At 43.7% G+C, this 27328-nt stretch overlaps 1 protein-coding gene across 6 annotated transcripts; it reads left to right on the forward strand.

Annotated features, from left to right (window-relative positions):
• Positions 1-27207, forward strand: LOC117582259 (protein cappuccino). Of its 6 annotated transcripts, none has more exons than XM_034269873.1 (9): positions 1-422; positions 5295-5813; positions 8227-9024; positions 12548-13123; positions 20415-20626; positions 24620-25493; positions 25552-26622; positions 26680-26977; positions 27040-27207. In XM_034269873.1, exons 1-9 carry the CDS (start codon positions 71-73, stop codon positions 27155-27157), a joined length of 4818 nt encoding a protein of 1605 aa, XP_034125764.1. In that variant the 5' UTR covers positions 1-70; the 3' UTR covers positions 27158-27207. The 6 variants fall into 6 exon arrangements, with proteins under 6 accessions (XP_034125764.1, XP_034125765.1, XP_034125766.1 ...); XM_034269874.1 differs by having other exon boundaries at positions 2-422; positions 8479-9024; positions 27040-27206; XM_034269875.1 differs by lacking the exon at positions 5295-5813 and having other exon boundaries at positions 4-422; positions 27040-27206.
• Positions 27208-27328: the final 121 nt, after the last annotated feature.

A 27328-nucleotide genomic window follows, 5' to 3' on the forward strand; every position in this document is an offset into this window, starting at 1 on the left:
ACAGCAGCAGCAGCAGCAGCAAACGCAGCCAAAAGCAAAGCCGACAGCAGATACTGGAAAATCGTTCAACATGGGAAACTCGCAGAACCGTGCCACAACTGGCGATGAAAAGTCACAGCCGCCGCCAGGTGGTAGTCTAGTCCGCCTGGGTATTGGCGGCGGTGGCGGGGCATCGCCCCTGGTCCTGGGTGGCGGCACTTTGGTGGAGCATCGCAGTCGAGTGCGGGTGCTCGGTCGCCTGGTGGGACAGAAACGCATACGGGAGGCATTCCTGCATCCAAAAGTGAGATCCAATTCGGGAGCAGGAGAAGCGGTTGCCAGCAGCGCCGATGCAGGAGAGGGAATTGCGGTGCTTGGGGATTGGACCACAGCGGCAGTGGAGCATGGACAATTGGATGCCAGCGCAGAACAAATAGATTTTCGTAAGTCAATTTTCCGAAACTTTTTCCTCTCTCTCCCACCCATCCTTTTATTGTGTGTTTTGTTGTTGTAGCTTATAGTGTTGTTGTTTTTACTATTATTGTTCTTGCTGTTGCCGTTGATTTTTTGTTGTTTACTTTATTTTTGATCTTTCGGGGGTCGCATTTTATACCCTTTGGCAGAGGGTAACATGAATTTCAGCGGGTTTTTTATTAGATCAGAGTTAGTTGAGTCGATAAGGCCAAATGCAACGCTCTGTAATCGAGTCTACTTATCGGTGGATATCGATATTTCAATGTATTGATTTCAAAGAACAACCAAGTCGCTACATGTCAATTTCCTTTGGTCTGGCATGGATTTTTATAACAATTTAACAAATTTAATCTGCCAAATCGTATCACTAATTTGTGCAGCATTTATCGAATCTATCGAATACTTTTTTACATGTAAAATAATCAATAAAAGTACAGTTTCCCGTCATATTTGCAAAAGGTTTTAAAAACTTCTGGTTTAAACTAGTTTTCCTTTCTTATTGTTGACTTTTCGTTGTTTAAGTTCTTCGAACTTTATTTTTGTTGTTGTTGAAATTCCTCTGGTTGTTGTAAATGTTCTTGTTGTTGTTGCTGTGCATCACATTTCAGTTAGTCAGCTTTCCTCGATGTTTTCTTCCCCTGCTCCCTCGCTTTCCTTCAACGTGACCCTTCACCAAATTGACCTCTTGCATTTTTCAATGCGGCAACTTTTGTTGTTGTTGTTGTTATTGTTGTACCTTCTATTGTTCGTTTAGGGGTTTTACTCTCTTTTTTATATGCAACTTTTTTTGTCTGACTTTTGTTTTAATATACAGCTCTGGCAACGCTATACTTTAGAGGACAGTGCGTGACGGCAGTGTAGGGCGGCTGTGAGGAAAGGGAGTCCTTTCTCTCTCTCTCTGTTGTTATTGATTGCTATTAAACGCTTCGAAAGCGATATAAAAGACGGGGTTTATCGGATAAGCATATCGGTCGATATTTTTGAAATCAATTCGAAAAATAATCGATAAATCTATTTGAATTCTTTTTTATATCCCAACATAGCAGCTCGTAGAATAAAGCCTTTATATTTACCCAAATATTAGCACCCTGACAACAATGAAACGCACTGCACATTCAACTCTCTCTCTCCCTCGCTCTATCTTTGCCTGTCTGAAACTCGACTTTATTGCAATTTAAGCGTAGTTTAAATAAGAATTTTCTGGCAGGTTCCCCTGTAACACAATAAAAAAAGAGCAAAGGCAGAAGCAGAACGAAACGATACGATACGAGAAAAATATAAACTTTTCATTGAAGTTTTTTATGAAATTTCTACACTCGCAACCCCCCAAAGGCCACCTCAACCCTACCACCTCTAACCTTAGGACCTAACCAGGACCTACCGCTTGACTTTCTGAATTTTAGAGCGCTCACTTTTCGTGCCCCTTGGTTGCGCCTGCCACTACTGGTTGTTGTTTTTGTGGCACCTTCGTTCGGTCTGGGGCAACAACCATCCCTCATCGACGGCTGAGCAAAAAAAACTTGAGAGTTTTTGCGAGGCTTCTTGTAACTTATTGGCATTTTGCCTGGGCAAAAAAAATATATACAATATTTTGTACTCAAAAGTTTTCCATTCGCTTGTTACGTACGAATCAAAAATTTATAGATTTTAGTTATTCATGTGAAATCTTTAAGATGTTTCCTTTAAAAATATTAAAAGAGGACCCTTTCCTCCCCTCGCAGCCTCTCTGCAGACTGAAGCAGCGCTCAAAGCGAGCACGTTCCCAGTCATAACTCAACACACCAGACAGAAACTTAGGAACCGAAAAACACAAAACAGAACCCAAAACTGAAGGCCAAAACTGGGAAGAGATTGGTGGTGGTGGAGAGAACATTCTTTCTGGGTGGGGAGCATGAACAGATGCATAACGTGGCAAAAGCAGCGACCCACTTCAAAAACTCACGACTGTCTATTAACAGCCATAAGAAAAACGCGTCGAGTTCAAAAAGCTGCAGGCTACTGACTTTTCCTCAATACTTAAAAAACAACACACACACGCACACGCACACACAGAAAGACATATTTACGCCAAAAAAAATCACTCAAAGCTGGAAAATTTGTGAGAAAAGAAACGAGGAGGGAAAGGATTGTGGCACATGCGGAAAGTGAACGATGAAATGCTCTAATTGGGTGGGGAAAATAGTTTCAAGGATAAACAGAAAGCCACCAGTTTGATTATGCGTGCAGAGCGTCATGCAGCAGTGCCCCTCGGTTGGTTAGGCGGCATTTTCGCGAAGAATTCGATTTAGTTATTATAAAAAAAAAGGTATATAAGTGTCTTATTTGCAGAAAAGGTTTCCTGAGTTGCTTGACATTATTTTCGAAACTTTAAGTATGAAAAACTCTCTGAAAAAATTCGATTCTCAAAGGACAAACCTCCTGCCTTAGCCGTGCTACCCTTTGTACTTCAAAGTGCATCAAATACATTCAAATTTGCACCAAAAGAACGAACGCGGGAAAACGTTTTATCCTCGGGTTTGTTTTTGTTTCGCAGCGGGTTCTTTTCTATACGTATTGTGCCTGGGAATTTCTGCGCGCTTTTCAAAGACGCGAAAAACGCGTTCAAGGCTGAAGGATATCAAAAAGCAATTCAGAGGCGAAAAAGAGAGATGCTCCATCATGCCCCCAGGCCTCTCAGCCTCGCCGCCAGCCGACTGCATGAAGCTTTTGGCTTGCAGCGTGCGGGCCAAAGTCTAAAATCAAATCAACGAAAAATCCAAAACGTGCCACAGGACCTGCTGCTAAAGGAGCAGGGCCTCTCGAGCCCTCGCTATCAAATATTCCCTTTTAGGCGATGAGAGATGATACCTCCCGAGCTCCTTGGACCACCCACACCCACACTCAATTCATTCATTCATTCGCTCACTCACACACAGGCAGCTGTTGTCGGGCCTCTTTCAATGCATAAATTCATAATTCATGTGGGCCAAGATTCGGGAAGTTGGTAAAAGAAGAGGAATATGGGTGGGCTAAAGGGGCTGAAGGGCCACAATCCTTGGGCATTTGTCAAAAATCTCAAGAAAGAGAATAAAGGAGTCAATTGGTGGCATTTAACAGACGGAAGGGGCACTTATAAAAGAAGAATCCTTCAAGAATAGAATCACTTCTGATGGCAATCATGATTCAGCTTTGATAACGACAGGGGGTTACAACAGATTATTCTGCCATAACTATAAATGGATCGTTTGTAACAAGTTTTAAAAGGTAGCGCCTGCATGGATATTGAGGGAACCTTTTAGAAAAATGCGTTGACATGCCGCTTTCATAGAGCTGTTGAAGGTCTCTTATACGATAGCTTTCATAGCTCGTTTGTCAAGTTCTTTGAGTCGTATCGCCATGCTCCAAAGTTTTTCTGATTACCAGCCAGATCTTTTTAACCAATTAACATCTAAAATATAAACTCGTTGGTCCACACAGCTAAGAACAAATATTCGCCCGCTTCCTTATCCCATTACCCAAGCACTTCCACGCGAAAGCCACATATCCAGCAGCACAGTGTAGCACCCAATGGAACCCACCAAATAAAAGGCTTTTCGGTGGATAGTGTGGGGCAGCATATGAGAGTTGGGTGTGGGCAGAGTGTGAGGAGTTTTTGGGGTGGAGTATGAGAGTCGAAGAGGCAACGTGTTCGGCAGTTGCTGAAACAGCGTGTGAGGTGCTTGGGTGGGGGTCGCTGCTGGTTGAGTTTTGGCTTAGTTTTTGGTTCCGTTTTCTTTTTTTTCGGCAATTGCTGCCTGCGGGAGGGAGAGGCAACACGTGCTCAATTAAGCTGCCTTTCTCACTCTCTTCACACACACACACACACACCCATAGAGTGAGAACACATTACAGTGGAAAAGTTTTTCGGGCATGGCACGTGGGCTGGCCGCTAATATTTATGGCAATTAGTTTTAATAGTTTTGCTTGTACATTTTCCATGTAAAAGTTGTAAACTTTTATCGCCATCTCACTCATCTACATCTCTATGTCCCTCTCTGTTGCTCGCTCATTCTGTATATATCTCTCTCGCTCACTTTAACCCCTTGTTGCCTGTCTCCTCTGCCTGTGTCTGTTTTAACAACTGTTTAATGCTGTTTACAATTTGTTATAATAATGCAATAATTGAGCCGTGTTTAAGTAGTACCCACATTGCTGGCATGGATATTCAAACCCGAAAATTCGTTTTCGCATACTTTTGGCTGCATTTTTGAATGAATTTCAATGAACATTATGCTGTGTGTGGAAATCGTATTAGTGGGCTAGTGGAGAGTGTAATCCGTTTAAGAGGATTACGCATGGAAACTCGATTTTTAGTTGCTGATTTTCAGCACTAAACGATGGGGAATGACCGCCCTATAGACTAGTGGCTGATTTTTGCTGTAAAATCTTTTAATAATCTGTGAAGTTTTGTGGTAACTTCCTTCAAATCTTGGCTGCTTCCCAATAAATATATTCCTTGGATCATTGGATCCCTAACCTCAGCAACATAGCTCAAAATTGTCATGTTCGCTTTTTGACACATAATTTTCGCTACAAAATTCAAAATTAAATCTGCACCTTATGGAGCTCGGATTGTCTTTGGGGTTCCAAACATTATTCCCTGAAAATGGTGCCACATTTTACGATTAAAACAAAACTTTAGGGCTAAAAACTGCCCGTGGGCATAGTAATACTTACATAGACAAAGAAATTCTTAAATAATGTCATGAAAATTCGAGAGTGGCTTTGCCGGATAGCCACCGCAGTGGCCACTGCTGTGGTGCTGTGGAAAATTGGTTCGAAAATGCGTAAGCCCAAAAGTATGCATATTTTTCCCCAAAAAGTGCCCATCAAACCGCCGCGTCTCAAGAAACAACAAAAGGGACAACAGGAGCTGCAAGAGCAACAACAACTCTGCAGCCTAACACAGCTCTGTCAGCTGTCCACAAAGCTGCGAAAAAGTACAGCAGAGGAAGACGGGAAGTGGGATGATCAGGCACAGGAGGAAGGTGAAGCGATTCTGAAGGGCCGGCGGCTGCTGCAAGCTGAAGCTCTGCCCACCACTCAGCAGCCGCGCAAGCGTCGAACGGCACCACAGCCACCTATAAAACCCATGAGAAGGGGAAAGTACGATATGGCTGATCATTCGGATGAAGCTTTCATTGAAGGCTTTTTGGTCGACACAATTGAGACAGCAGTAGCTGCAAAAGCACTCGAATCAACGAAAGCTACAGCATCAGCACAAGAAGCAACGAAAGCTATAGAAGCAGAACCAGAAGCAACGAAAGCAACAACAAACGCAGGCGAAGCTGCAGTACAAGCATCGAAAGCAACAACAAACGGCAGCGAAGCTGCAGTTTTAGGTAAGCGCACACACATGCACAAACACCCATGCACACTTTGACGGACGTTGCTGCTCTGCTTCTGTAATGGGCATACGGAAAAAAGGTGGGCATTTAGGGTTGGTCGAAATTTGTGCCAAACTGCAGAACTATGACTTGACACCTGCAACTGTGTTTATTAATGTTGTTTTATACATAACTTCATTATTCCTGTTTTTATATATTTTACTCATAACATTGATAATTTATTGAAAATTGAAGATATCGATGTGTGAAACGGTGAATTAAATTTAAAAGAAATACGGAATATCTTCACTCATTTTCGATAATCGTCAGATCGTCTACTGCTTATAGAACATTCCTTAGTCGATCATCGTTCCCCTTTTGTTTGCCTGCCTTTCTGCTCTGCTTTCGTTTCATGTAATTCGAGCTTAAGACCGCCAACGCTCTCTCGCTCGAGCTGTTCGTTTGCTCTCTTGCTGCCACGCTCTCATATTTACTCTCCCGGTACGTTCACTCTCTCTCGCTCTCTATCTGTTTTCTGTGTGCGGCTTTTCGACTTTCCAGCGTTGTTTTTGTGGCTCTTTCCAGTCTGGTGAGCCCCCCTTCTGGAAACCAGTTGGTTGTTATTAACTTTTTGAGCCCGCTTCCGCGCAGATCGGTTCGAACCCAACGGCCAGCGACGGCAAACGAAACGGAGTGAAAAAATAACACAAATAATACGGTGAAAAATCAGTGAAAAGTGACAAATTGTGTTCGCCGGGCCGAGTGCGCCGCGGTGCTTGACAAATGCCATTAGCTAATTTGCTGCCAACAACTACATAGAAGCAACAAACATCTACAGGTGTCTAAACACGGTTACATTTTCAAGCTATTATATCTTCCTTTTCTGCCTCTTTTTGACTCGAACTTACCAGAGGCAGAGCCTTTTCCTTTGTTATCTCTTTGTCCATCTTTTGGTTTTTTTTTGGCCTTTTGTTTTGCTCTCAATTTGCTTTAATTGTTCATGGACAACAAATTAAACACGAAACACCAGAGGGCAGGTTGAAAGTTGGCAGACCGAAGGGTGTCATACCCTTGAATGCGATGTGATATGTGAAAACAAGTGACGAGTAATGTAAAAATATATATTAAGAGAAATGTGAACAGTTTGTGGAATTATTTTAGTTCGAGGCATATTTTCGAAGCCTATCACGCTCATAAGCTGGCTGAGATCGCTGATGCTTCGCAAACACCTTCCTAAACCAAACAACTCTCTTTAAAGTGCATTACAAATGGTGTGCGTGTGGAACGAGAGGAGATATAGGGAGAACACAAGAGGGAGTATAAACTGACGCCAACGCGTTGGTAGCCTACCCCTCTCTGCCGCGCTGCCCTCGTCGAACCCTTCTTGTAGGAAGACAGACCCATAACCGAAACCAGTTTTCAGTTCTATTTTGTACACTTTTCTTTGTTTATTTTTGTGTGTGTTGAGGCGGATTTTCTTTGACCTCACCTCGCTATCGGCCCTCACTCGAACCCTCACTTTTCATATTTCTTTGCCTTGTGCACACCTTTTTTTGTGTTGTTGTTTATTGTGTGCTTTGTTTGCGGCTTTTCTTTTATTGACCATTTTCCATATGGATTTTCATAATTTTGCGTCTGTTTCGGTTTCGGTTTCTGATTTCCAGTCAAAGCGGAGGAGCACCACACACACTCTCTCTCTCTCTCTCTCTCTCTCTCTGAGAGCGTTGCTTTTCTCCGTTACGCTCTTACGTTCACTCTCTCTCACGCTCACTCTCTTTTGGCGTTCCAGTGGCGCCTTCTTTTACGAGTATTTACTTTTGTTTAATTATTATTTTCTACACATGTCGTTTTACTTTTGTTTTGTGAATGAGCCATCAATCCTCTTCCCATGGGACATAAACATAAATCAAGCGAGAAAGGAGGAACAGTTGGCAGACTTTTTCATTAATTTGTGAAATATTTGGGGAGTTAGATCACCCGGGATTAGCACGATTATATCTTTAGCTTTTTGAATTATTACGCTATGAAGAACAGTTATTGAAGGCATTGAGTACGCTTAAGTTGTATTAAATTAAAAGTTATTTAAGTTGGGATCCCATTAAAGACATATCATAGGCTGCCATTTGATATTTTTGGTAATATTTAGTATTTTCGTTCAATTTGTTTGGTTTAAACCTGGAATAGTCTATAAATCATCGAAAGTTTTCTAATGTAATATATGTTCATATATTTTCTTGAAGTTCTTTAGTTTCTCTCAACTCTCCATTGAATTTTTATTTTTCCTAGTTGTTTTCTCATATTTTTCTGCATTCTGTTGTCTAGATTTCTGACATAAACTTTCCTCTATAAGTTTTTCTATCATCTTTAAAACTTAATCTTTCTATCCTGTATGTCTTACTCTATACCCTACCAACGGACATATGTATAGACGACGTGGTCAGTTTGGACTATACCGATTCTCTAGAGTACTACAATTGTGTGAGCGACAACTCCTGCTGCTATGCCTCGAGTGACACTCTGACGCACCAAGAGCAACAACAGCAGCAGCGTCATCATCCACGATGCTATCTGCATAGCCAGCATCGCTATTATCAACATTCAAATCATCATAGCCATCCCTTTGACCATGATCAGAGATCGTTGTGCACCTCATGCTCAAGCAATGATTCCCTATTCACAGATCCAGTGGATGCGCTGCTTGTACCCAAGGATTACCTGCAGGCACACAAAGCGGAGGCAGCAGGAGCCGGTCTTCCGAAACGGGATCGCCCTTTGAGTGAGATCAGCGTGACATCGGTGGACACGCTCTCGCCGAGCACAGCCAAGGCGGTGCTTGAGCTGCAGCGTCGTTGTCGAGCGGATAAGTTGGCCTGCCTGAGCCTTACGCCCATATCGTACCTTCATATAGCCAATGATCGGAGGGAGTCGGCGGATGCGGAGGAGCGGAATCCAGCATCAGAGGGTTCCCCAGACGAGCTAATGGCCCTGCAGTTGGGCAAGAAGCTGGCCCAGGTGCTGGGCAGCACCGCAACACCACCGCCACCTACAGCAGGTGGTGGCAATATGGAGAGCAGCGGTGCGCCAGGAATCACCAGAGTAGACTCGACTCTGGGCAATGGCGAACTCTTCAATGTGTCCAAGTCCAAGAAGGTGGAACTGCAGAACCTGTCATCGCGTTTCACAGCCGCCGTTTGTCCAACGCCGCCACCTCCCACACAGGAAACAGGTAAGAATCTAAACTTTAAAGTAAGACTTTTGTTTTTTTTGTTCCCAGTGAACCCAATCTTGAGGCCCCATGCCGTTGCTTGTTTGTTGTGCCCCCACTTGTAGCCGTATGCCACACATGTGTGTGTGTGTGTGCCAGTGTGTGCTCTACTGAGTGGTCCTTCAGTCCGAAAAAAACCGTGTCCTAAAAGCTTGTCCTGTCCCTTTTTTGGTTGTTGTTGTCGTGACATGCCGCTTGTTGCTCTCTGCGCCAATTTCAAAGGTAAATACGGCTTGGGCCTGGAGTGCTTGTCAAACTGTTGGTTGGAGTGCTGCCCCCGTCCGCTCCCTTCCCTCTAGTTCAAGCTCTACTATCTGTCTGTCTTTCTGTCTCTTTTCTGTTGGCACATAATTGAAGTGCCTGGGAAAACACACCAACAAGTTGCAAGAGCGAAAACCTCTAGAGCTGTGGGTAGGGGTAGTGGGGGTAAAAGTTTAAAGAAAAGTCTCAGCTTAGGACATTTACGATTTGGGAAGAGAAAATATGGAATGGAAATGGAAAGTGAAGCATAAAATAACGATTGATTTGCAGATGTGTAGCGATTGGGAGTTTCAGGGAGTTTATTAAGTTGAATAATATTTTTATTGAATTTTAAGAACTCCTATAAATAATGCTAAAATGGTCAAAATAGTAGAGTTAACAGTTGCAAGTCATCGATAATTATTGATTTTCCATTGTAACTTGAATGTTGCTTAATTTTAAAATTAATTTAGACAAATAAATCATTTAAATTCAAACAGTTTTAATCCCACAAACAAGACAGAAATGCAATGAAATACACAATGAAAATAGTTAAATATTTAAGATTTAAAAGCTAATTTTTTAGACTCATTTCTGCTAGCAAAAGGAAACCATAACCCATACGCCAAATAAAACCATAATCATTAGTATTTTCGCTAATGTTTGCCATACCTTGTGTACGCCCAAAAAAACCATAAAAACTTCATGAACTTGAGAAAGTTCTTAACCAACTCGGAGAAAACCTTTACACAACAAACACACCCACAAACACACACAAGAAACAGAGAAAAGGGGCATGGCATGCCCAGAACCTTAATTCAAAGTTTTTTAATTAACTCATGCAGCAACAGTCGCCCTTAAAGCCAGCCCCAAAAAAACCCCCAACCAGCGAACTCTTTTTCTTTGTTTTTTCGAACTGATCCGATCAACAGCGGATGCTGAAAAATGTTGAATGATGGAAAGCAGGACGGACCCGAAAGTAATTATTGGCACATTTATGCAAGGACTCGTTCCCAGGGTGTCCTTTCACATGATATTTTAAATATATAATTGCCCCCCAATCCCTATCAGTATACCTTCCTCCTGCCCCCACCCAGTCTCCCCAAACAGTTGCCTAATTGCGTTGATGGCGGACCATCTCCTGCGACTCGATAAACAAAAGCGAAAATGCGAACACGGTTCGCTGCCTTTTTCGGGCCTTGGGCCGCGTCAGGCAGGGCTCGTGCTTTGGCTTTGCTTGGGGCAGGGAGTATATACCCTAAAGAATAAAATAAAATGATCCTTAAAACAAAATACAAGTTAGGAATGGCAGTGATGATAGGCAGAACGACTAAGAGATACTTGGTATTTGGATTTATTAGAATTAAGATCTGTAACAAAATGTTATCATTACAAAATAATTTACCACAATTAAATGAACAGATGAAGTAGCTTTCTGCTGCTTAATAGATGTACTAATTAGGCGATACAACTGCATAGGTTAAGTATTCATTTAGAAGAGATTTGTATGCGTCTTAGGTAGACTTGATAGCAGCTTTAAAGATCCATTTTCAATCCAAAATTACCCAAGGAGCATAGTTATTGTTTCCTACTTTACCGTCACACATGTCTCTACCAATTAGGATGTTCTTCTGATGGTTTTCTGCCTTTAAATCCTCCAGCGACTGCTTTGTAATCCCTACGTTAACTTGCTTCCTGTTACAAGCATCTCCACAGGATACTACGCGGTATCAAAATACTTTCCAAAAAATAAACAAAACATTTGTGAAAACTTAAAAATTGCAAACACGTCTTCATTGTTTACCAAATGTTGGCCGGAAAGGCAGGAAAACGCTGGAAAAAACAGTCAAGCAGGCAGACAGGGCAGGCAGGGGTTGGGGATTGGTAATTGGGGGAAACAGGCGCTTCAGGCTTCGGACTTCCATCGTTTTTTCCTGTTTTTCCTGTTGTTCCTGCAGTCCGTATTCCCCATTGTTCCTCGACGGGGGAACAAAACAAAAAACACAAAAAAAAGGAGCGCAGAAAAAGTAAAGTTTAAATTTTAATTAAATCATGTTATATAGAATGATACACGCGGGAGTATTCCGCGCAAATCGAAGGGTGGCAGGAGGCAGGAGGAGGCATAACCACTTGGGTACACAGTCAATGATGATGGGGGCCGCACGATAAGCGCTCCACTGGGTCTACTCAATCGGAGCGGGTACTGTGGGATTGGATTTGGAGGGAGGCGGCAGGCGACAGGCGACAGGAGAACCATAAAAATTTTCTTCCTAAAATCAGGAATCCGCCTTAAAATACACAATCTGATTGGGGGACACAGGGTGGTGTTGGATAATGGAAGATTTAATGCACTAGAAAAATTATATGTTTGCGCGAGGCAATTTTTTATGTCTTCTGGTTTGTGTTTTCGATTTAATGAATGTATAAATCATTTAAATATTGACTAAAGGCATACAAAACAGATTGTGCTACGGGGGATGGGACTATAAAAAGTGGGTGAGGAATAGGGGGGAGAGAGAAAGGTAGAGGGAAGAAGTTCTTAGCTTGAGAAAGTTACATTAAAGATTACGGAAAGTAGTACGTAAAGTAGGAGACAGGTAGATAGATGAATAGATGGTTGTGTAGATAAATATATATATGGATAGAATGATTTATGAACCAATACTTGGATGGATATGTAGATAGAGAAGTAGAAAAAATTGATGGATAAAAGGATATATTAAAATATGTCTTGATCTGCCAACAAAGTCGTTGAGTGAAGTTATAGACAAAATGTCTGAGATGCTTCCTTGAATTGTGGAAATTTTTTAATAGTTTCCCAGCTCCCTCAGAAAATATTTCCCTTCAGTACACGATACCCAAAACTCTCAGATCCCTTAAGCATCCATTTCCCCATCCAATCAGCAACAGTCTTCTTCGAAATCATGCTACTTGTAAGCACCTCCGAAAGCTCTTTATAAACCTGTGTAAACTCCATTTAAAACCCAACCAAATTGAATCACACAAATGATAAATGGATGGCAGCAACAAAAATACAACAATTTAACCAGTAATTATGTGAAGTGACTTCTAAACACACTGCTCGGAATACTCGTACATTTATCTACAATTTTTCACTCATTTAAACAGGACGCCACCTTTGAGAGAGCATTTTCCCAGAGAGTGCGGCGGGGAGGGATGTGCGTGAATTCTATACAAATTTATCCAGCTAATGCCTTTTGCCTCGTCATTCATTCATTCGCAGGAGCATCAGCATCAGCAGTGGCATCAGCAGCTCAAACAGCAGGCAGCTCCTCCTCCTCCGCTTTACAGGCTTCTGCTCCAGCATCATCGTCGTCGTCATCCTTGCTGGAAACGCAATCAACTGTTATAATTTCGTTTAAATCATCTCAAACACCTGTGCAGTCTCAAACGACGACGACGATTCAGAGCCCGACTCCGACTCCGAGTTCGACAGCGACTCCAATTCAAGCGTCAGACAATGTGGAGGATGACATGGCAGAGCTGCCATTGCCGCCGCTGCCGCCACCCCCTGGATTTGGTACGCCCACAACGCCGCTGCTCACGAGCAATGTGCTTAAGAAGGTCGCCAGCTTTACGGTCGAGAAGTCCGCGGCGGGCAATAGCTCCTCCAATACGCTGCCATTGATGGAGGAGACAACGCTCTTGGCCACGCCGACATCGTCGCTGTTGGCAACCCTGCCAGAGCTGGCAGGTGCCACCGTCACAGGGGCTGGCTCTGGCTCTGGGACTGGTTCGCGTCGCGGCTCATCTTATGTACCGGAAAAGTTAAGCTTCGCTGCATATGAAAAGTTCGAAGGTAAGTTTACCCAAATATTCGTTCGCATTTCGTACTCTAAAATCTAAAAGGAGGGAAATTTGAGTCATCAACGAATGGTCAGAGGGTTTGGGTAGCTAAATGGCACTTTAAGGTATTGGGAAATACCAAATGAAGAGAGTGTTTTGGTGTAAATATTAATCTCTCTGACATCTATGAATATTTAAAGCAACTTCTAAAGTGCGTAATAATAATAATCTGAAAGTGACATTAAACAGCAGTAGAAATATTTTTATAGATAGCATTTATAATAGAATGTGCAGGTGAAATAATTATTATGCGAGTGTGTATGGAGGTGACTTTAAGTAATAATACTTTCATGATCTATAGGTAAAAATAAGACATTATTAGAGAAAAATGATTCCCTTTTTACCATTTTCTATGATCCAAAAGCGATGTTTATCATAATTATAATTACGTTGTTCGGATATAAAGTTGAAGATGTAATTTTGAAGAGAAACATTTTTATTAGAAGCAAATGTAATCCCTGCTTCACCTCTTTTGAACCGATAGAAGAAAACATATAATAGTTTGGTGAAAAACTTTCACGACTCCAGGGGAATTATTTATGAAATTTCTACATATGACATAAAGGTGTGTACAGATATTCCTTGAAAGGGCACCGTTCCATACTTCTTATGAAGTATGCTCCACCTTTCTTCATTGTCTCTCTCTCTCTCTCTGTGTGTCTCTGCCAAAGAACTCATTTTCTACCACCTACCTGCTGAAAGAGTATTCGTCCATTGTGGTTGCCTCTGCTGGGTTAGAGGGTTTCCGCTTTATGTTTCAATCTGCGACTCCAGTGAAGCGTTGCCAAAATCAGCAGCAAAGGCAAAGGCGGATCCCTAGAACGATAGAAGGGAAAGGGTGGGGAGGCGACACGCGGAGACCCATTCAAGGAGAAATATAAAGGTAACACAGCGATTTTTGCGCACTAACTGTTTGCCTTTTGTGTCGTTTCTTTGGAAACATTTAATTTTATTTTCCCAGTCCCCAAGAAACCACCCACCACTCCCTGCAATCATTCGCAGTGCTCGTCCCACGTTTGATTGCGTTTGTTGTTTGCTTAAAGTTAACAATTAATTTCCCCCTGATTCAACTTCCACAGTGGAGCGAAAATCAGTCAAGAAACCAAATCAAGTTGAATGATTGCATAATTGGGAAATTTGTGTATGTAAATATAGGGACAGGGAAAACTTTTGTTGGGTTCACATTTTGCAAGTGTTTGAAGTCGGTGCAAAAACCCACTCGCCCCAGTCAGCCATGCCCCAGTCATGCTGCCACACTACTCTACGAGCTAAACTAGAAAGAACCTTCTGACATATTCCCGAAATTAGTGGCATACTTTCGGGCTTTCAGACTTTAAAATCGTCTAACAAGAATTTCCATAGCACATGCCACGCCCAATCCCACCAAAGGATATATATGTACACATCTCTATACAGATGTGGGATGCTGGTTCGCATTATTGCGTGTGCTCGAAATTCCAGGCACAAATTTTCCGTCGAACGGCAAACTATTTTCAACAATTGTGAAAGAAAAAGACAGCGGGGCAATCGACTAGGGAGTACCGATTAGAATTTGGGTATTAGTTTTGCAATGAGAGACTAGAGAAAATAATCTTTAATCGGAAGCATTTATTTTGCCTGTAGTCATAAGCCCGTTGGCTTAGTTGTTAGAGATCGTTGGAATAATATCTATTCATATATAAAACTTCAACATACTTCACATTTTATAATTAAATTTCAATGTTTGTTGGCAGAATGATGCTAAACATCACACCAGATGCTAACATTTTTCGATCAAGCTGATTTTTAGTACATAAATAGATAATGATATTAAAGTTACGCTTACCAAATTTGATCTTACTATCTTCACATTTGTAGCTGCCACAATATTTTTGACTAAACCACTAGGGCAAACATTTTCCAATGGAAATTATTTCCAACTTAATTAGCAGGGATGAAAAACTTACCAAATATTACTTATATATCTGAGAGCTAAAATGAGATATCTGAGCTCGGAATATACCCTTTTTCTCGATAAGTTCTTAAAGGGTATTCCAAACCTTCTCTGGCTAGCAAACCGTTGAAAACTTTAGCTTAAAACGAGGCGCGAAAATTTGGTTGGCTTTTCAAGTTTTTTGGGAGGCGCAGTTTTTGACACATGCCACGCCTCCAGCTAACACTGAGGAGGTGGAGTAGCAGGAGGCGGATAAGGATGAGGAATGGGGAAAATGGTGGCGCTAATTGGTAAGCTCATCGTTGTGGGCACCGTCCACTGGCTGCTGATCCTCGTCATCATCGTCGCCGTCTGCTGCAAATTAATGCAAACAAACATTTTAACGCCTCGCTGGACAAACATCAGAGGAGAAGTGGAGCTGCAGCCAGGGAGTAGGAGGGTGCTGCAGACGCCTCTGGAAATAGCTGGACACGCAATTTGCTGGCTCTGGACAGGGTCCATCCGCAGCAGTCGCTCCTTGTATCCCTGTCGCCTGTCGCGTTTGTCGTCGCCATCGTCATTGTCTCTGAAGTGGCCATCAATTCTTCGTGGCTTACCCGTGGTGTCCACTGCCCAGCGACCAGCGCCCAGTGGAGGAGGGGAACACAGCGCAGCAACAGAAGCTTTTTGTCGCGACTTTTCATCAGACAGGACGACCGACAGCCAACGTCCGGCATGAAGCGGACCGTTTTTGGGGGGATCCAAAAATCTGATTTATATGCTCGAAAACATCACGTTCCCTCAGCAGCTTGTTGATGCTCGGGATGAAGCGATACTGGGGACACTCGGCACTTGGGGCTAAGAGGATGAGCAGCAGCCTGTGATGCCAGAGTCAGCATCAAGTAGGAGGTCTTTGCCGCCAAGTATAGCGACAGGCAACAATGTTTTGGCCAAAGCGTAATGAAACAATATTTTGTTGGTGGTAAGAGATAAGTGCACTGAGGGAAAAGGCCAGAAGATGCCGCTCAAAAGGTGCTACCTTTAGCTCGGGACTTATCTTCCTGCTGGTATAATAAAACGAAATTTAAATATCGATTTTCTCTAAAGTAAAGTAGAGCGTAAAATGGAGGAAATTCTTAGAATTTCTAAGCTTATTTTTCTCGCAGTGTGCGCGAAGTAGCTGCCTCTATGTCTTCGCTCTGCCTCGCTCTTGCCCACAGCTGTCTCTCTCTGTCTCTCATTGCTTCATTTCTGCGTTCTGCTTTGTGGTTTTTGCCCAGCATCGTTTCATTTTCATCCGTTTTGTTTGTCGGAATCGTCCAGAAAGTGCAGCAGCGAGGAGGAGTGGTTGTGTCGAGGAGTCTCTGCCGTTGATGAATGCAACGCATGCATGCGTGAGGCGCCAAAAACCACTGCTGCACCACCCATCTTTCCTATCTTTTCCCTACTCTGTGTGGGATGCAGCAGCATGTCGTGGTGTGGTGTGGTGTGATGGTGGTGCAGTGCCAGGCAAGCAGTTATGCAAATTTGTTGTGCGTCCGCGGCGCAGTTTTCATCAAACCCCGACTCGTTTGTGCCACAATGCCGCGACCGGGCGCGCCGGCAGTAACACGGAACCAACAACAGGATGAACACCTACAACAATGGCAAGACCAACTACAGAAACAACACCCCACAAAAAAAGAAAGCAACTACAATGACGATGGGTGATGATGAGGCATCATACTGGCTGGCAACGTTGACCATCATCTAAGCCCAGGCATATTCTTTGTTGCCCGACGCTTAACCATCATCATCATCATCAATGCGAGTAGCAAATGGTACGGTGGAATGGGCTACTACAATCCTTAGTATCAACTTTTTGGGGCTAATGAGCTTGTGAGCTCAATAGCTCAATATTTGTTCTGCTGATGAGAGTACAATGCGAAGTTAGAACAGAGCGACAGGCTTGACATTTTCTTGGTGGCAAATGGGTGTATTTATGGAACTGTTGTTTGAAGTTTGAGTTGGTTTTACTCTTTGATATTCCATATGGAGTTATTTTCAGCAATGCCAAAAGGTGCATTCACATCAAAACAAAGATGGTGCAGATGCCAGATGTTTTTACATTCGTATGTACACATCTGCATACATGCATACACACATACATTGTGTTTTCTTCACTCAACGGCAAAGCGCCGAAAATGACACAAGCAATGCTGCATTCGTCGAGAATTCTAAAAAGCCCATAATTAAAAACAACAACAGCACGGCTGATATGTACATACATCTGTCTCTTTTACACGTTCACAAGTATGCACACAGCAATAAGCAGAGAAAGAAATGAAAAACGCTTACTCGGCAGCAACACACGTGCAGCGACAGCCGATATGTCTCTCTCGCTCTGACAAATTTCGGCGCGGCGACGTCTGTGCTTCAGTGCTGGCAAAATTTCAAAGTGAATAAAGGGCTCAGACATAAATGAAAAAATGGCTATAATTGAAAATAAAAAAGCTGAAATTGAAATTGCAGAAAAAAATTGATGCAATATGGAATAATTTAGAAGAAATGCACTTTTATTTCAAAAAATGATATCCATTAAAATAATGATAAAAAAAGCTAGTTCTGAGATCTGCTATAATGCCAGCACTGCCGACCAGCTGCACCGAATTTATTTTTGCAAATGGCGACTCTGCCCTGCGGATTGCTATATAAAGGCGAACCGCAGCCGCGCCACGCGTTATTTTATTTTTGGTTTTCTGAGCTGCTTCAGCTTTTCGCAGAAGTGTTCTTGGTTATTACAAACTACATTTAACCACTAGCACTTCCCCAAATTATTTTATATTCTTCTGCTTCTGCTTCTTCCTCATCAGCGATCTAAAATTTTCCAATTTGGATTTTTGTGATCTAAATCTTTTTATTTCCGTAAGCTTTAAGCATTATACCTAGATTCCTTGTTGGTGAAGAGGATGTGGGGCCGGGCATGCGGCAGTTTAAGAGCCGAGCTCGAACCAGATCAATCCGACCCGCCTCGACGGCCTTTACTATCTGAACTATTTCCTCAGGCAGAATATGTCTGGGCAGATGACTTTGTGGCTCCATTGGAACTGCTGGCATCTCTGCTGGAATCTGTTAGACTGCCCTTGCGATTTGTCCTTGCTAATCCGAGAACTTCAGAACGTATTCAGAGTCGCTGTCGTCTTCTGAATCGATAAAGTGGATGCTCGTCGCTCATTGCTTCTTCTTCGTCGGAGTCGTCTTCTGCTAGTCTGCCGGTTCACAGACGATGGTGATCATCTTGCGATCACTTGCGAGTCTATCACAAGTTTTGGCATTTCTAACCCGAGACATTTTTTCTCTTGCTGAGTTCTTGCGAAGTTTCTTTTTGGAGTCTTTTTGGGACTGGGACTTTTAACGAACTTTAATATATTTTTTACTTAATAGTTATGTACTTCATGGACTTAATATAGTTGGGGGATCTCGGCCAAGAGATCAGAAGATATTTTGAGTATTTTTGAACTATTAGGAAAAACTGAGCCGTTGAAAATAAACCGCCAGGATTAATGTTGTATTTGTCTCATAATATGAGATAAGGCGTTAGATCATTTAGAGTCAGTGTTGAAAAAGCATTAAACAATTAAGTTTAAGTAGTAGTAGATTTTAGTAGTAAATATATAAAATGGAGGAACAAAAGGCTCCTGTTAGGCGCTGCTTAAATGCTGCTATAGGCAGGGAACATGCAATATGTCCCTTATGATGCGTAAATTGATTACAGTGCAGGCAAATCAGTAACGATTGAAGAACTCATTTTAACATATATTAAACCTACTTATAAAAGCAGTCATAAAGATTTCCTCCAGCGATTGTCAGCAATTTATATTTATGGCCATTGATTCTACGAGTATCAATCGACTTTATAACACTCGAACATGATCGGATGGCGGTATCTTGTGGAAGAGCGAAATGAAAGCCAAAACAATGTTTTTTGGCATAAAGAAAGGGTCCATGACGTGTACGCATTGACGCATTGACGCATTTGAAACATTTGATTTTAATTCAGTTTAAAGTTGATTAAACACACACGAATTTAGAGAGGTGATTCAATGCGAACAAAAAACCCTAGAGACAGCCAACCAATAGACCGTAGTCGTAGTCGTAGCCGTGACTGATAAAGAAAGAAAATAGCGACCTTGTCAGGGCCACACTGGCCACACCGCTGTAGACCTACTCCGACTTGCGCTGTTATCAATGAACCTGGGTATAGTAGTGTCGCAGTTGTCATGTTGGCAGTGATAATGCTGATAAGTTTTGACACATTTCAATTTCGATGGCAAGCAGCGGCTGTGTTTGTTTTGCAGTAGTCAAGTTTTGGATTTAGTTTGAGACGGTTCCACATGTCCGGGGCAACATTGAGCAACGTCTGGTGCTCTCTGCTGGCCAAAGAGCAAAAACCAAACTGGGATGTTGAAGTGGAACAGCCACTCGATATACCATGGCGCCAGCCAGCGACGGATTTCCTGTTGGACTCGAACTCTCCTCATGATCTCCAGCTAATGTCATTGGCCGCCGCACAGGCACAAAGTTCACGTAGCAATCGACCCAAGGCGCTGCCAGCTGATGTTACAGAGACCAGTGTTAGCCTACGCATTGTCCGCATTAGCGTGAATCTACCGCCCACGCCTGAACCTCAGCTGGGCGCCATTTCCCACTCACACGCTGACAGCAAGCGTAAGTTTTTCTTCTGCCACAAAGAAAGTTTGAATTTCCCTAAAAGAAGAGTCGCTGGGTGATGGAAGAATATTGGTGAACATATTTAATGTGCAAAAAGTGTTTATTTCAAGTGATTTGTGTTAGAAATTCATTGATGATGAGTTCGGCTGAAAATATATCAACCTTAATAACCAATTTCGATATGCCTTTGTTCACATTATTTATTTATATGTACTTGAATTGATTTTTCTTTAATTTGCGGACAATCCACAGTGCAAATTTCATTTGTTGTATCTTATCGTTGGAGGCATTAGTCATGCCAGAAACTCAACTGTGATTAAAGTGACTTGTGAGAACTAACAAAACTATGCCAGATATAAACCCAAATAAACACCAAAAATTATCTAAAATGAAGCTGTAACTATCTAACTATTACAAATATTTATGAGAGTATTTTCTAGTAGCTCCAAATCTATGCTGAATAATCAGCATTCAAGCCACAAATTTATTTATGCCTACTTTTTTTCCTAGCGAATTCCTTCAACTCGTCTCACACCCATAAATCTTTGGGGCAGAAGTTTTTCTGTTGCCTTTTGGAACATCTGTGCATCAAATTTGATTAATTTTCGTTTTGTTTTTGCAGGTCAAATGCTGATGAAATGGCTAATATCCACACTGCAGGGCAATCCCAAGACAATGGCAGCCATGGAGCTGCAGGAACAATTTAATGTGATGGCGCTGCAATTTTGCAATAATCTCAAATATGTTGGTGTACTCAAGCAGATCTCTTCCAACGAACAGCAGCAGCAACAGCAGCAGCAGGATGGCGGAGGCACAGCGACGGCAGGATTCAGTGTAAGTTCACTGAACTTTTATGGCCAGGAAATTGGTCATCTGCGAGATGAAGGGGCGGGACAGTCACTGCATCGGATGTTGCCACGGCGCTGGCGGAAATGATGAGAGTCCGCGTTTAGCTGGACAGCGGGATAAAAACCAAAAAAAAACTAAAACTAAAACTAAAAGCCACAGGAAGGGGAAGGGCGGACAGAAACTAAACTAAGTTTCAAGTCATTAGCGTTTGAAGGCAGCAAAAACCCATTGATAAAGGCTCTTCTCGCTCTCTGTCTCTCTGCCCTCGAGGCGCAGGACTGTCAACCAGCTTGGACGGGCGTCTCCCTAATGTTACTCATACGCGGTGGCAGGAGGAGGGCATCCTTAGGGCTTGGGGGTGCCAGGCAAAACTTGTGCAAAAATGAACCGCAAACTTGTGCCCCGGAAATTAGCAATTCCATTGCAAAAAAAAGAAGCGAAGTGCAAACGAAATGAAAGACAAACCCGGAGAGTAGTCGTAGCTTTGGTTGCACTTTCATTTAGCTCGAGCTTCAGCGGTTTGTCCAGCTAACCCTTGTGACACCCTGCTGGCCCCTCTGGATACCCTGTGCATCGCCCACTCCCCTCCACATTTAGCCCCATTCTCGTCTGCAAGTGTCAGAAGTTGTTAAAACTTTACAGTCGGCAGACGTCAACTATCAAAAGCCAAACTTCACTCTGGCTACTGGCTCTCTCTCTCTCTGCATTAACAATTTCTCGCTGCAGTTTGTTGCTTTTGTTGTTGTTTGATTCTACTTCTTGTTTTGCTGCATGCAAAATTATGAAACCAAAGTGGGACATTCGGACGAGGCGAGTGTGCTGCCCACACTGGGAGAGCATTTTTGTCATTTTAGATACAAATTTGGTTGCAAAAGTGCTGCGATTTTGTGGGAAAATGCACGGGGTTCAAATAAGATTTATTTTCTAAAGAATTTCCTTTATTTTTCCAAGTCTTTAAGTGCCAAGGTGTACTACACTTTCCTCATCCTTTTTGAGCTCAAAATCATGCACGATAAAAGAGGGAAATTAGTGAGCAAATGCTAGCTTTTCTCTCAGTGCATTTCTCTCTCCAGCAAACGCTTTGGCCACCATCTTGGTGCAACTCTTTTTCGTAACCAATCTGTTGGCCATCTTCAGAGTACTTGTGCCTGTGCCTGTGCCTAATGGACTCCATAATAGTTGCCCATACTTAGGTACAGTTTAGCCAAAGCAGCCCAGCAGGCACTTGACCAAAGAGCTAAATAAACAAACAGTTGGCCCAAAAGGGGAAAAAGCTTTAATTGCTGGCAGAAGGCTAAGAGACTAACTGGTTACCATTTGCCATTTGTAGCGCCTGTTTCTGTTAAGTGTTATTAGACAGGCGACAGCATGGGAGGAGGCAGATGAGAAGCAAGCTGGAAAACAACACCAAAGGCAAAAGGCAACACCAACGGCAACAAGAACAGCCACAAATAATGAAGCACCAGATACGAGACGAGCATAGAGCCCTCAAATTAGTTTAGGCCAAAAGTTTTAGCCACAGCAGCTTAACCTCAAATCCCACGAGCCGTCGAGCAGCAGCAGTTCGAGTAGAGTCAGGTCAGAGTCAGGCACACAGCCAGACAACACCGTTAAGTGATTTTCTATGTGATGATACTTGAGCTCAAGATTATGATATCACAAATTTCTACAACTGGCTGCCAAGTAACAAGCGAGGCAGGAGCAGGGTGTTCCTCCGATGTCTCCAAATGTCTCTGCTCGCATCATCAACTTTTTGGGCAACAGGCCAGCATGAGACAGGGGGGCAGGAGAGCGCAGAGGGGAAATATATCCCTGGGTTGTATCCCTGCCAAAGGTTCTTCGACATTGACTTTATTTGTTGTTCTCTCTGTAGAGAGGGGGGTTCCCTTTTCTATTGGGTATTTCCATGCCCATTATTTTCTTTTCCTTTTTTTTGCTCGCTGTAACAGAAGGGACTTGGGTGGGTTCCTTTGGCTCATTGAAAGTTTTTTGTGCGTTTTTATTACTTTCAGTTGAAAGTTGTTGTTTTTTGTACTTTTGGGGCAAAGAAAACTTTAATGCTGGAATAATTTCCATGAACGTGGAATGCAAAAGTGCAACTGAAATTGTGTGGGTTGATTGGGAAGTATTATATTGAAGGGATTCCAATACCATTGTGTTATTAATAGAGTGGTTAGGAATGGTTAGTATGGTAAAGGATTAAAAGTAGATTAAAATGGGCCTTGAAGAGGAAGGAAATTCCTTTTAAATGAAATTTATTTAAATGTTGGGAATTAGTTGGTGGTTTAGTTACAATTTTAAAATATTTTTCAGATATAAAGTGGCATTCAGTTACTTAGAAAAATTGTTTGCCATAAAGTAATAATTATTTTCAGGCAGAACCAAAGGAATCGCAATGAAAATGTTCCTCTTTTTTGGTTAAAAATTAACTTCATTTAACTTTCATTTAACTTTAAAATATTTAGAAATATTATAAAAGTTTAGTCATTCATTTAAACAAATTGTTTGCCATAAAGAAGTCAATTTGTTCAATCAAAACCCCTTTTCCATGCTTAAAATTCAGCGCCAGGGAGCTGTTTAGCCCTCAATCTATTTATTTTAGCCTCTTTTAAAGCCCATTCCGTGAGCATTTAATAAAAACATATTTGCACCATTATTCAGTTATGCTAGTTATGCTCTCCAAATTGCTTTATTTCAACATTTTGTTAATTAAAAACTATATAAATACAGAACTTTATGCGCGTTCTGTGCCCACTCCAAAAAGTTTCCTTGCAGTTGTGACAAATGCAATTAAAATTGTAATTGAAATTTAATTATGTCGCCAACAAGTGGCGTGCCCTGCCACACACGCTGCATGTTGTATGTGCAACATGTGCATAGATTAAGTCCCACACTCACGGATAAGTTCTCACACTCATGCATCCGAGACCCTAATCAGTCAAAGAAATCTGAGCATCTGACAGATGCAAATCAAGTGCAACAGCTTGCTTTGATGCTTTGATGCTTTGATGCCTTGATGTGCCTCATTTGGCGGGAAGTCTTACAGCACCCACTCCAGGGCATTTGCTTTCAGTCATCCAGTGAGGGTTTATCGCACTTTACACTCATTTGCTCGAGTGTTTGCCAATTGCATGCTGTTTTGCATGCGATAAAGTAGCAACACGAGGAGAGTAACCCAAGCAGACAATTCAATCACGGGCCAAGAGAAAGGAACAACAATTGCAAAAAAAATAAACCCAAAAGTGTCACAATAGAACCACACAATAAGCACCCAAAGGGGAACCTTGAGAGTAGAGTAGAGAGGTGCTGAAAGTATCTGCATATAAGGGCAAGGAATATCACTAAAGAATGAAGGTGCAATTTAAGCAAAACTTCACGAATGTTAGAGACATTATGTCTCCATATAAGAGACTATTTTAGTGACTTTTTCGACTCAATATATTCAAGATGCTACAGATGATGCATCTTACATCCGTTGTGTAACATTCCTAATTCCCCAATCGTGTGTATAAAACTTAAGTAAGTATTTTTCACTCAGTTGAGAACTTCAATCTCTACTTAAACACACGCAAAAGAAATGCCAACACAAGTTTTCATGGAACACAGCTCCTCCCCCTAGGTCCCTACCCAACACCCTAATGTTCCAACAAAAGGGGAAAACAGCAACAAAAGTAAGACAATTCCCGTGGAGGGACCAAAGCCAAGTCGCAGTCAACGGCGACAGCGACATGCACAATCCAGAGAGTTTTGCATTCAGAGTAGCTTCAACTAGACAAAGGTAGAGGAAAGAGGAAGGATATATAAAGGGAATCCTGGGCGTGCAATCCTGGATTGCTTTTAAGCTCTTGTCGCTTGTGGCACACTCGAGACTCACTCGAGAAGGAAGGAGTGCCACTGCAGCACTCGACTCGTCGCGACAATTAGAAGTCAATGGGCTAATACAATTTGATCTAACTCTTCCTCCTTCTTCCCCCTCAGCCGTATGAGATGTACCAATGGACACACACGGAACAGCCAACAACATCGCTGCCCCTCACACCCGGCAAACTGGATAAGGTCGCCTCTTGGCCCTTCTCGAGCACACCAGCGGGCCAGCGTACCTTGGAGGCATCTTCGCTGGCAACAGCTGGAGCAGCAGTGGCCACAGGAGCAGTGGCAGCGGGAGGAGCAGCAGCTGCAGCGGCAACAACGGCCACGCCCGCAGCCAGCGACCAACAAAAGACTTTGCAGCAAATCCTCAAGAAGCGACTCCTCAACTGCGCCACGCTGGCCGAGGTGCATGCGGTGGTCAATGAGCTGCTGAGCAGCGTGGATGAGCCACCGCGACGTCCCTCCCGACGTTGCGTCAATCTCACGGAGCTGCTCAATGCCAGCGAGGCGACAATTTACGAGTACAACAGGCCGCAGGAGAGCAAAAGCTATGCGGATGTCGAGACGCAAACGGAGGGGGAAGCTGAATGTCAGGGCACGTGTCGCTGTGGTGCAGCGGCAGAGGGTGCACCCGCACCACCGCCTGCACCAGCGTTAGCTGCTCCGCCTGCTCCACCGCCACCTCCACCGCCGCCTGCTTTTGCTGGTGCACCACCACCGCCGCCGCCTCCGCCCATGCCTCCGGGCAGTGGTGCAGCTCCACCCCCGCCTCCACCTATGCCAGGAAGTGGAGCACCTCCGCCTCCGCCCATGCCTGGCAGTGGCGCACCTCCGCCGCCGCCTCCGCCTGGATTTGGAGGCCCACCGCCGCCCCCCATGCCTGGACCTGCTGCTGGTGCGCCGCCACCACCGCCGCCATCCATGATCTCACCTGCGCCGCTGCCCGATCCCGCTGAGGGCAATTGGTTTCATCGCACAAACAGTAAGCGCAGCACTCATCCCCCCCTGGCTATCATTTTCACTCCTTCCCTCTGTTGCAGCGCTGCGTAAAAGTGCCGTTAACCCGCCAAAGCCCATGCGTCCGCTTTATTGGACGCGCATTGTGACAATGGCGCCGCCCGTGCCGCGTCCCTCCTCGATAGCAAATTCGACAGACAGCACAGACAATGCGGAGATCTGCGGCAGCTCGCCCGATGAAGCGCCCACAACGAGCGCCAGTGGCAGTGGCGCCTCCACGCCGGGAGCCACGGCGCCTCCAGCAGTGGCACTCCCAGCCGCACCTGTTGTGCCTCCACCCACAAAGGAGATCTGGACGGAGATTGAGGAGACGCCGCTGGACAACATTGAGGAGTTTACGGAGCTCTTCTCGCGCCAGGCCATTGTGCCGGTGAACAAGCCGAAGGAGGTGAAGATGAAGCGAGCCAAATCCATCAAGGTGCTCGATCCGGAGCGCTCCCGCAAGGTGGGCATCATCTCACGCAGCCTGCACGTGCCCACCAGCGAGATCGAGCATGCCATTTACAATCTGGACACATCGGTGGTGAGCCTCGAGGCGCTGCAGCATTTTGGACACATCAAGGCCAGCGACGAGGAGCTGCACAAGATCAAGGATGCGGCGGGCGGGGAAATACCGCTGGATACACCCGAGCAGTTTCTGCTGGACATCTCACTCATCTCGATGGCCAGCGAGCGCATCTCGTGCATTGTGTTCCAGGCCGAGTTCGAGGAGTCGCTGACGCAGCAGCTGCGAAAACTGGAGACGATACAGCAGCTGTCGCAGCAGCTAATCGACAGCGAGGATCTCAAATTGGTTTTCTCCATCATCCTAACGCTGGGCAACTACATGAACGGTGGCAACCGGCAGCGGGGCCAAGCGGATGGCTTCAAGCTGGACATACTTGGCAAATTGAAGGATGTCAAGTCCAAGGAGCGGCAGACCACGCTCCTCCACTTCATTGTGCGCACGTACATAGCGCAGCGGCGGAAGGAGGGTGTCCATCCGCTGGACATACGTCTGCCCATACCCGAGCCAGCGGACGTGGAGCGTGCCGCACAGATCAAGTTTGAGGATGTGGAGAAGCACATCAATGAGCTGAAAAAGAAATTTATGGGTGAGTTCCCAGATCCTTCTCCTGCTTGCTGCTTCCTTTATTAAGTCTGTCTTTTAGTCTTCAAGCGCACCACGGCCAAGGTGCTGGCTGCCTCCAGTGAGGACATAATGGAACCCTTCAAGTCCAAAATGGAGGAATTCACGGACAGTGCGGACACGGCGATGGCCAAGCTGGATCGCATGCTGGAGGATGGCCGGGAGCTGTTTCTGGAGACAATGCGCTTCTATCATTACTCGCCGGAGACACAAACGCTCGAGGATTGCACGCCCGATCAGTTCTTTGAGTGCTGGACACATTTCACCAATGACTTTAAGGACATTTGGCGCAAGGAGATTGAGAATCTTATAAATGAATTGTGAGCGCAAATCATTGAAGCTGTTTGGCCCGTTAATTATTGTTTATGGTGTTTATTTACAGGAAAAAGAAATCAAAACAAGTGCAAATCGAGCCCCGACGCAATGTATCCACGAAGGTGGAAAAGAATGGGCGGCTCTCGCTCAAGGAGCGAATGGTGATGCGACGCAGCAAAAATTAATTCTAGCTGCGCTTCTAATAGATAGACAGATATAGATAGATACTTTTGCTAAGCAAAGTTCTCGTTCATCGCTTATTGTTAAGTTATATTTTAATATTAAACTAAACAAAAGAAATATCACACAAGAATAATGAATTTCAATTCGAATCAGCCGCCACAAGTTGGACTTTT

This window comes from Drosophila guanche, unplaced genomic scaffold (genome assembly GCF_900245975.1).
Source record: "Drosophila guanche unplaced genomic scaffold, DGUA_6, whole genome shotgun sequence".
Lineage (NCBI taxonomy): Eukaryota > Metazoa > Arthropoda > Insecta > Diptera > Drosophilidae > Drosophila > Drosophila guanche.